Source organism: Nicotiana tomentosiformis, chromosome 7 (genome assembly GCF_000390325.3).
Source record: "Nicotiana tomentosiformis chromosome 7, ASM39032v3, whole genome shotgun sequence".
Lineage (NCBI taxonomy): Eukaryota > Viridiplantae > Streptophyta > Magnoliopsida > Solanales > Solanaceae > Nicotiana > Nicotiana tomentosiformis.
The window spans coordinates 62,042,941-62,053,351 of NC_090818.1; the positions used below are offsets into that span (position 1 = coordinate 62,042,941).

General features: G+C 33.9%; 1 protein-coding gene across 1 annotated transcript; it reads right to left on the reverse strand.

Annotated features, from left to right (window-relative positions):
- Positions 1 to 719: 719 nt before the first annotated feature.
- LOC138895670 (uncharacterized) lies at positions 720 to 1,574 on the reverse strand. Its single transcript, XM_070180385.1, has one exon. The coding sequence runs from the start codon at positions 1,572 to 1,574 to the stop codon at positions 720 to 722; it is 855 nt and encodes a 284-aa protein (XP_070036486.1).
- Between the last annotated feature and the right edge of the window lie 8,837 nt (positions 1,575 to 10,411).

The following is a 10,411-nucleotide window of genomic DNA, read 5'->3' on the forward strand; positions in this document are numbered from 1 at the left end:
CACATTTCTCGGGATTAAGTTTCATATTATGCTTCCTTAGGATGTCGAAAGTTTTTTGCAGATGTTTAAGATGATCACCTGCAGTTAAAGACTTAACGAGTATATAATCTATATAAACTTCCATAGTATTTCCTATTTGATTTTCAAATATCTTATTCACAAGCCGTTGATAAGTGGATCCAACATTTTTCAACCCGAAGGGCATCACATTGTAGCAATATATACCGAAATTCGTTATAAATGAAGTTTTTTCTGATCCTCCGGGTTCATCTTAATTTGGTTGTACCCGGAATAAGCATCGAGGAAACTCACTAACTCGTGACCGGTCGTGGAATCAATCATTTGATCGATGTTTGGGAGTAGGAACGAGTCTTTCGGGCATGCCTTGTTAAGATTTTTATAATCTACACACATGCGAAACTTATTTTTCTTCTTAGGAACTACTACTACTACATTGGCTAGCCAGTCTGGATATCTTACCTCTCGGATCGAACCAATATTAAGTAAGCGGGTTACCTCTTCTTTGACGATTTTGTTCCTAGCTTCAGCAATCGGGATTTTTCGAACAATGCCACTTGCTCCAGCTGTTCCGTTGTGGACTTGGTTGCATCAGTCTCTTCTAAAACTTGGAAATATCTCGACACCTAATCATATTCCGATGCCTCTGCCCCTAGGTTAACTTCATCTAGTTCGGGAGTAGATGTCGGTCCCTATAATTTCTATGATGCGTGTTCCTTTCCTTTGCTACTGGAGACCAAAATTGCATTCATCTTCCTTGCTGCCGGTTGATCACCCCTTATCTGCTTAATTCCTTCGGGAGTTGGAAACTTTAGCAATTGGTGATACGTTGATGGTACAACTTTCATCTCGTGCAACCATGCCCTTCCCAGAATGATGTTGTATCCTATATCACCATCTACTAATTTGAAAAGAGTTATTTTCATTATTCCTTCAGCGTTCGTGACTAATAAAATTTCTCCCCGGGTTATCACACTTGCGAGGTTGAATCCGGCGAGGAGCTTTGTGGCTGAAATAATGCTTCCGGTGAGTTTAGCTTGCTCCAATACTCTCAATTGTATGATATTAACTGAACTTCCTGGATCCATTAGAACACGTTTAATCTTAGAATCTAGCATATTTAAAGAAATTACCAATGTGTCGTTGTGTGGTAGCAACAATCCGTTTGCGTCTTCTTCCGTAAAAGTGATATCGTCTTCCCAAAGCCTTTTGCTATACGTTATTGATACTTTCATCTTCTTTGCTGCTGAAAAGGTGACCCCGTTAATCTCGTTCCCTCCTAAGATCATGTTGATTGTTTGATGCGGGGGACCTTCTCCTGCTTTTGAGGGTTCCGCGTTGTCCCGGTTACGACCATAATTGTTCTTAGCTCGATCACTCAAGAATTCTCTGAGGTGACAATTTTTCAATGATGTTGCCACTTCTTTCCGGAGGTGTCGATAGTCCCCCGTCCGATGGCCATTCATTATGTGGTATTCATACCACAAGTTGGGATCCCTCTGGATGGGATCAGATCTCATAGGTTTCGGGAACCGTGCTTCATTGATGATTCTCATGGCCGACACCAACTCAACTATACTGACATTGAAGTTGTACTCCGATAATTTAGGGTATGAAGGATCCTGCGATCCTGACACTTCTTTATCTTGTAGCGATCGATTGTGCCGACCGCGATCAGTCCTCCTGTCAACGGCAAACCTGTCCGCTATCCAGGAACCTCTGATGCGGGCTTTGGTCCATTCGTAGGGCAAAAACCGGCCCCTTAAAGTCCTTTGTCTGCATCATAATCATCCTTGGATTTTTCTCTATTCTTTTCTCGTCCTTTGGTTAACAGTGGAAAACCAACCTAATCATCTTTGATCCTTATTTTTGATTCGTACCGCTTGTGGACATCCACCCAGGTCGTTGTTTGAAACTCGAGTAGGCCTTCCTTTAATTTTTGGGAAGCATCTGAACTCCTTGGATTCAATCCCTTGGTGAATGCTTCAGCTGCCTATTCATCCGTAATAACCGGGAGCAATATTCTCTACTTTTGGAATCGGGTAACGAACTCTCATAGCAGTTCGGACTCTCCTTGCGCAATCCTGAATATGTCAGCCTTTCGGGCCTGTACTTTCTAGCCCCGACATGAGCCTTGATGAAAGAATCCGCGAGCATTTCAAAGGAGTCTATGGAATACTCGGGTAACAACGAATACCACGTCAAGGCCCCCTCGTGAGGGTTTCTCCAAATTTCTTTAGCAACACAGATTCAATTTCGTGAGGAGCTAAATTATTTCCCTTTACCACCGTTGTGTAGGTGGTAATATGCTCCTCGGGATCTGAAGTTTCAGCATACTTTGGCATTTCAGGCATTTTGAATCACTTCGCGATTAACTCTGGTGCCGCACTTGGCTTGTATGGAGATTGAGTATACTTTTTCAAGTCCGGACCTTTCAGCACTAGAGGCGTGCTCGGGATCTTGTCCATGTGGGCGTTCACTTCCCTCATAAACCGTAAAAGTTCATTCTTGAAAGGATCATTCTCGTTGTTGAGGCCGAATCCGCTCCCCTCTTCCCCATCAGAGCCAATTTCACCCCTGGAAGTATCGTTGTCGACCCTCTGTGTTGTTTGATTCGTAGGGACCCCGGGAGGAATCAAATCTCTACTGTTTGCATTATTTGAAGCTCCCGACAACGCCAGCTTCAACTTCGTCATGACCATATCCTGTCGCGTGATGTGGCCTAGAATGATCGGCGGTTGCTCTTGCAAGACCCTTACCACGTCAACAATATGTTCCTCATCAGCATCATCGGGAGTGGTCTCCCGAACATATCGAGGATATTGCTTGTCATGCACTGGTGTAGCGTAATTTCCCTCATTATGGGTGTCACTGATTGAGTCCTCAAAATGAGACTGGTCCTCTCGAATCTCGAGGTTGTGCATGTCGTTAACAGTGCTATCTGCCACTTCTTATGATTTTTTCTAAGACAAAATAATCAAAACACGTTAGTAAAAAAGGCAAGGATCAATTTAATTATACGGTTGTCTAGGCCCCACGGTGGGCGCCAAACTATTTACCCGTAAAACGGTACAGTTGAGTTTATACGTAATTTCCAAACAAGTAAATTAATTTGATCCTAAAATAATAAAATAATCAAAAAATTATGCAATACTTAGCCTTAGGATATAGATGAAACAGCAGAAGCGACAGTTCCGGGAACAGAATTTTCGGGCACAACAACAACGAAACCATAAAGTAAGAAGATAAGATTGTATTGAGCTTTGTATAGAATGCAATGCAAGTTTGCCAGAAAATTCGTATCCTTTACAATGACAATTGAGCTCACTATTTATAGCTATGAAGGAGGTCCTTGGATCGTGCATTTCTTTAATGTCAATTATGAGGAGCATTGATGAAGATGTAACAGTGAACATAAATGCCAAATTTTCTGTAACGAGTAATTGCTCTTAATGCTATAAAATATTCTCTATTAAATGCTACCGGGCGAAGAGCATTTATCACATCTTTATGAGCATTATTCTTTCCGGTGACAAACGAAACAATTGCCTTCGATCTTTGGGCATCCCCGTCTTGGATTCCACGTGTCCCTTTTTTGGACGGTCACGTGTCATAGCATATTTTACCCTATACAACTACTTGGGATTTAGAATGATGAGTTTACGTTACGTTATGGTTTATATGTATTTACTATTAAGGGAATGTCTAAGGGGTTGTGATATATGAAATGAGAATTGAATATGTATTGAGAAAGTTTGCTTGAGACCACTAGGCAGGTCACAGCCCAGCTTTTTAAAGTCCATCCTAATACCAAAACTAATTTTAGAATGAAAGACAATTAGAGCGAAAAAAAATTAAACAAATAGTACAATCTACAAATAGATAAGAAGGTGATTGAATTAAAAGATCACAAAAAGGAGTACAACTAGGAAGTTCGCAAATTTCGCATCTTACGCTTTACTTCTTTTTATTTATTTATTTAAATATACGGAGGGGGAGGGGAAGGGTTGTAACTTTACTTGTTTGATCCATTACCTAGCGTCAATTGTCTGAGTTATTCTTATGTCTCGTTTTTCAATATATCGTACTGTATTATAATATATTATTTCGATTAATATAGCATTTGGATAGATTATATTTTTTTCATTGTCTCATAATGTGACGTACTAATAATTTAAAAAATAAGATTACAATATTAAAAAATAAAATAAAAATAAATTAGTACGTGTAATTAAAGTTATTATAAAAAAGGTAAAAAATGTAATTATTAAATACTAATAATTAAGGATAAAATGAGAGAAAAAATATAATGACACGATCGCACTAAATCGATCGTTACATAAAATAAAACTTTATCGTTACATAATGACAAATTTAACGACACGATACAATAAAATTTAAGCAATAATCAATATAAATATTATATTTAAAGTAACAATATGATACAATACAATAGACAACAATTATCTAAACAGGCTGTCAATTATTTCAAATATGTATCAAGTGAAGCTTATTGCAGTTCTTATTTATTTATAGATCTCTCTATCTTCTAAAGAATTTTTTATAAATATTTTAAACTATTATCTTTCGAAAAGATACACTTGATATGTCATGCTATAAGAAAAGCCCAAAAGATTAGACATCATTTTTCTTTTCTTGGAAATAAAATTAGCTGTTATAATTTCTTATAAATTTTATTTAATAAAATTTTAAATATTATTTCATTTGTATAACATTTATATACTAATTTTTATTAAAAAATATATGTATATATTAAAATTTTAAAAGCCAATAATAAATATTTACTACTTTCTTTCTTTGTTACCACCTAACAAGTGCTTTTGAACTAGTTTGCCGATTGTTAGTTCCATTGTTATATCTAGAGCCGTGCATAATTTGATAAATATCGAAGTACCGTATCGAAACCGAATATTTTGGTATTCGGTATGGTATTTGGTTTAAGTTATAAAAAATATTGGTATTAGGTATGGTATTTGGTATTTTAAAATAAAATACTGAAATACCAATACCGTACTGAAATATATATTATATTACACAATACAAATTTTATTAATTATAACATAAATATAAGAAATCTAAAATTTTACTTTCCTTTATTCTCTAAATTTATCAATTAACTCTAAGCAAGTAACGAGATATTTCTCTAAGTTTTATCTCTCTAGGTTGGTATTTGCTGGTTTTGGACAAAATTTTTGTCAACAAACATTTTTAGTTTTGTACTTTTGAGTACTTTAATTAAGAATATTATCGTCTATGACTATATGCACTAGTTAGTATTCAAACCGAATAAACCGAAGTTACCGAACCGAATAAACAGAAACCGAAAGGATAAAAATTAAACCATACCGAATTTAATTAGGTACAATATTGGTATAGCATTTTACGAAATCGAATACCGAAAATACTGAACCAAAATATCTAAATACCGTACTGTACTGGCCGACGAACACCCCAGACATATCTTCTAGGCTCTAGCACTTATGACAATCTCCATGCCTATATAAAAGCTACCACTACATATCTCAGAGTGAAGATCATCATACCAATCATGTCATTATTTAGAAAAAGAAAAAGGATAAAAAGTACACAAGTTCTAGCCTCTATCTTAAAAGCAAATCAAATTTGTCTTTGGAAGGGAAAAGAAAACAAAAGTAAAGGGGAGTGTATTTAAACTTAAGTTGATGAATCAAAAGTTCGATTTCTTGGTAACCCTAACTTGTATAATAATGAAGTTATATGTATAGTTGCCTCTTAAAAGACTCCCAATTATGGACATAGTGGCCGCCTAAAGAGGAGCTAAAGAATCCAAGTTTGTGTCATTCCTATGTGATAGTTTACTTGACCTTTTCTTTTAGGTCCATTGTAATTCAATCCAATATCTTTTTTATTGAAAGGCAGAGTTCTTATGTTTGGCCATTAAGTGACTACTTTTGCCAAAAAAACATTTATTCAGCTTTAGAATAGTTTGTGTCCAGAATAAAAAAGAAAGATCCTCACAAATGACATGAGAGAACACTTGTTAATAATTGTAGACATCAAAATTGTATTGATCACGCCCATACAAAATTTCGACAAAATTCTAAATTCAAATCAACATTTTTGGTTAATAAGTCTGGATTAATAAAATAAGTCAAAATTACATTACTTATGTAATTATATCCAATTAAATTTGGGTTAGGTCACCAAGTTCGGCTTCTACAAGACGAGCTTAATTCATGGTCTTCAAGCCTAAAGGTCCATCAAGGAAATTCTTGAAGTTACTCTACCTAAATCCTAACTCGATCACACCTATATAAAGCGGTCATGTATTCCCTTTGAAGATATCTTACAAATTTTATAAACTCATAGGATTTTCATAAAGAGATCAAGACATCAAATATTATCTTAATTCTCAAAGTTCTCTAGCGAAATATTATCAAAACTTCTTGCATCAAATACTTCAAGAAGATTTTTACCATCCTTTGATTAAGAGATACACCACTTTGGTCCTGATTGAAGAAACAAGAAGGAGAGATCAACATAAGTTGTTCCTCGTGATTGATTCAAAGTACTGAAAGGAGAAACACGTTTTTGTAGTCTTCAAATCACGAAGAACCGTCGAGAGGGAAGAATCAAAGGAACAAACAAAATTGTACTCATAATTGATTAACTAATAAAATTACTTTTCTTTTATGTTCGTAATTTCAGTTTATTTTCCGCACTTCAAAAATTTGTTCAAACAATTATTTATAACTTGTATCACACGAAGCTTCCAATGGCTCATAATTTCCTTCTAGGGTGAATGAAATATCAAAAACAGATGTCGAATTGAATTATGGTCAATCTTAAGGAAGATGAAAGTAGTAACTCCAGCCATTAAAGTTATATCACAATAAGAGGTCAGATTTGAAACAAGGAAATAAACTTGGTTATTTGCAGCTATTTGAGAGAAACTTTGCATCTAGAACATATATAAGCCAAGAATTTTCAAACAAACTGTTGATTCCCCACCGAGATTTCTCTTCTATGAAACTTCTCTCGATGTCTTAATTTCCTACTTTTATGATTCTAGGATCTTTCAACTCCTATTTTTCCATTAACTCTCTAACGTACGGCCCACAAATGCTATTTGGTAAAGTTTCAGGGCGAAAACGAAGGAGACCATAAAAATGATTTATTTCATTAAATATTCTGAAGATTTTAGTGGTAGGCTAGCTTAAAATTAATGTTTATCAGAAAAAAGATCAAATAACCGGAAATTTTAGTTTATCAAGTTTACACCATGCTATTTGGTAAAATTTGTCATCTAAATATTCTAAAAGTGCTATGGTACGGGATTCTTGAAAGTTTCTTTTGGCTGTTTGAATAATTTCGACAATGATAATCTCCTTTTTAGTCATTAATTCAAAGTGAAAGAAATTTACTTTGTTACATTCAAAAGTTAAAAGGGATATTGCATTTCTCAAACCTAAAATGTCACGGGGTGGAATTTAATATGCACCGCGTGAATTACATCTTTATCAATAAGGTAAGAAGACAGTATTTATTAAGGAGAATTACTCAAGTTTGCAAGAATTCTTTTTTTTATATTCATTTTCTGACCTGTCTAAGGTCTATTCTACTATATTTAACTCCGGGTTAATTTCACTGATAGTCATCCAACTTATCATTTATTTAACAAAAGTAACTTAACTATTTTTCATCATTTAAAAGTTACCAAACTTTACATTTGTAATTTAAAAGTCATTCTAGTTCAAAACCTATAAAATATCCGATAAAAATATGACATGACATTAAATTTAATTAAAAAATCTAATTATATTGCCACATAAGCTTAGATGGACCATACCCAATTTAGACCAATTTCATCCACAATTCGATTTCACCCATAACCCAAATAAGTTTTAATATTTTGACCATTAGAAGGAAAAGAAGAGAACAATTATTTTGTGTTAAAAATATCTTACTTTATTTGGTACGTAATAACCTTAATACCACCACCTATAATTTCATTAAAATATGAACAAAACTAGCACATAACCAGTTTTTGCATCCTTCATATCATTTTGTAATTTTTCATGAAGTTAGGATACTACCATATCAATCTCACATAACAATTAAATGTACCACTAACAGACAAGAACAATAAGCTAATAAGAACCTATTTTCACAAATTACTATTCCATTAAAGCAAAATATTGCTTATTAAGCAATACTAACAGACAAAAATACTGCTCAGTAAGAAATACCCACAATAAAATTACATAGTAGAAATTGTCAATACATACCGCAATCGTAGACAACCTATAGAGATAATTTGGACAAAAGAAAGAGACAACGTATGTGTCATTGACCGTAAATGTACAACCAAAACTTAAAGATAAATTCAAAAGACCTAATTTTTCTTAAATTTCTTAGACTTCTTTTCTACAAATTAACCACAAAATCAAAGTGCTAGTCTAGTTAATTGTTCAAATATTAATAATTTATTTTGGTTATAGGTCAAATCGGCTGAGAAAGAAATGGGTCTAACTTAGATATGATCTATTAAGCTTATGTGGCATTATTGTTAGATTTTTTAATTAAATGTAATGTTATGTCATATTTTTTATTGGATATTTTGTAGGTTTTGAACCAGAATGATTTTTAAGTTATAAAGGTAAAGTTGAGTGACTTTTAATTGATGAAAAATAGTTAAGTGACTTTTATGAAATAAATGATAAATTGGATGACCATCACTGAAATTAACCCATTTAACTCCCATATCCAGATTTTTTTTCTTACTTGTTCTTTCACTTTCTCCATGCATGCACGGAGAAAGTATGGATAGAGCATAGTACTGAAGTAAACCTACTCTCAATATAAACAATATGCAAATCCAAGTATCCAACATAGATTGGTTGACGGGTTCACCTAACATAACTAACTTCGCTACTTTAGTTTTTTAATGCTACTGTCTTCTTAAACAAACTGCAGCGATACTACAAATATGTCTTTTCTCAATTTATGAATATATATCTACACTTATAATGCCGCCTCTACTATGTTATATATGATTATAACCAAATCCTTAATACTTTTTTGAAATTGAGTTCACATACTGAGTCGTCTAATGATTATAGTGTTATATAATTGCCAATAATGTTTTGTTAAAATTGCAACAAGATGGATCCTCGAATTTCAAGATCGTCACATCTACAATTCACCTTCAGAATAGACCTACATAACAAGTATTTTTTATTGCCGTAATTGGTCGCCGGCTAACTTATAACTGTGATAGTTTAAGATTTTCAACTTGATCAGATTTATAATTCTTCCAACTCTCCCTGACGCAGTCGGTCAATATGCGAGGTCTTTAAAATTGGTTGAGTGTTGCTATTTCTTAGTACAAGTTCTTTAAAAATAAACTTTGATATCTTACGGTCAACAACTGCCAAATAAACTATTTAAGCTCTCTTAGAAAATGTAAGGGTGATTGCGTTGTTTTGATCTCTTTGGAGGTTTAAGTGAAATTAAGCCCACTGGCAAATAAAAGTATGTGAAATCTACAACTTATTAAAATATTATCAAAATATACTAATTAAAAGTTTAGAGTCAGCAATTTACGTAGGCCAACCAATCAAAGGGGTAGCTTGTGTATAAAGTGATGTCGTGACGAAAAGAAAACAAAAATAAGCATCTTTTCTTTAATTTGAGAGATTAAACAATAGCCATGGTTGGACTAGTTGGACAATAAGTGACTCGTTGCTTAGAAAGGAAAAGGGATAATTGAAATAACAATGATCCTCTTAAGTTGGTATGTTTGGGTTAACAAACTGTCCCTAACCCCTCCCCCCATGTTACATTATTAAAGTCTTGCAAGCATCTCCAACTTTCTTTCCAATTCCTTCTACAAATAACCAAAAAGAAAAATAAAAGAATTTGTGATTTTTCTTTCTTCTTATCAAAAACAAATTACGATCGACTTAAGGACTTTGGATTCTTTCAGAGAATTCGCTAGGGACTAGCCAAGCTACTTCTTTTTCATGTTTCATAGGTCATTGAATTTTTTTTTTTGTTTAGCAAATCTACTAGGTAAGATGCTTAGGGCTAGTTTTTATATATATAGAAAACAAAAACAAAATAGAATGAGGTCTTACAAAATGAAAGGAAATAAGCTTTGACGGTTACACAAGAACTATTACCAATTTTGAGCAAATGATATTCAAAAATAGTAGCACATTTCATCCTATGAATGAATGCAATTATTGAGCTACTAAAGTAGTTAAAAAAAAGAATAAAAACTAGCCATGTGAAGTCACTGTGCTTGCCAATCCATATAATCCAAAGAGTGCGAATCTTCATCATTGTGCGAGCATTCATCCCTGCCCAGATTTTCGCACAACTGGGCAGC

Excerpts from the sequence above, each read along its gene's own strand:
- LOC138895670 (XM_070180385.1), bottom strand. The coding sequence starts at position 1,574 with ATGAGAATCATCAATGAAGCACGGTTCCCGAAACCTATGAGATCTGAT.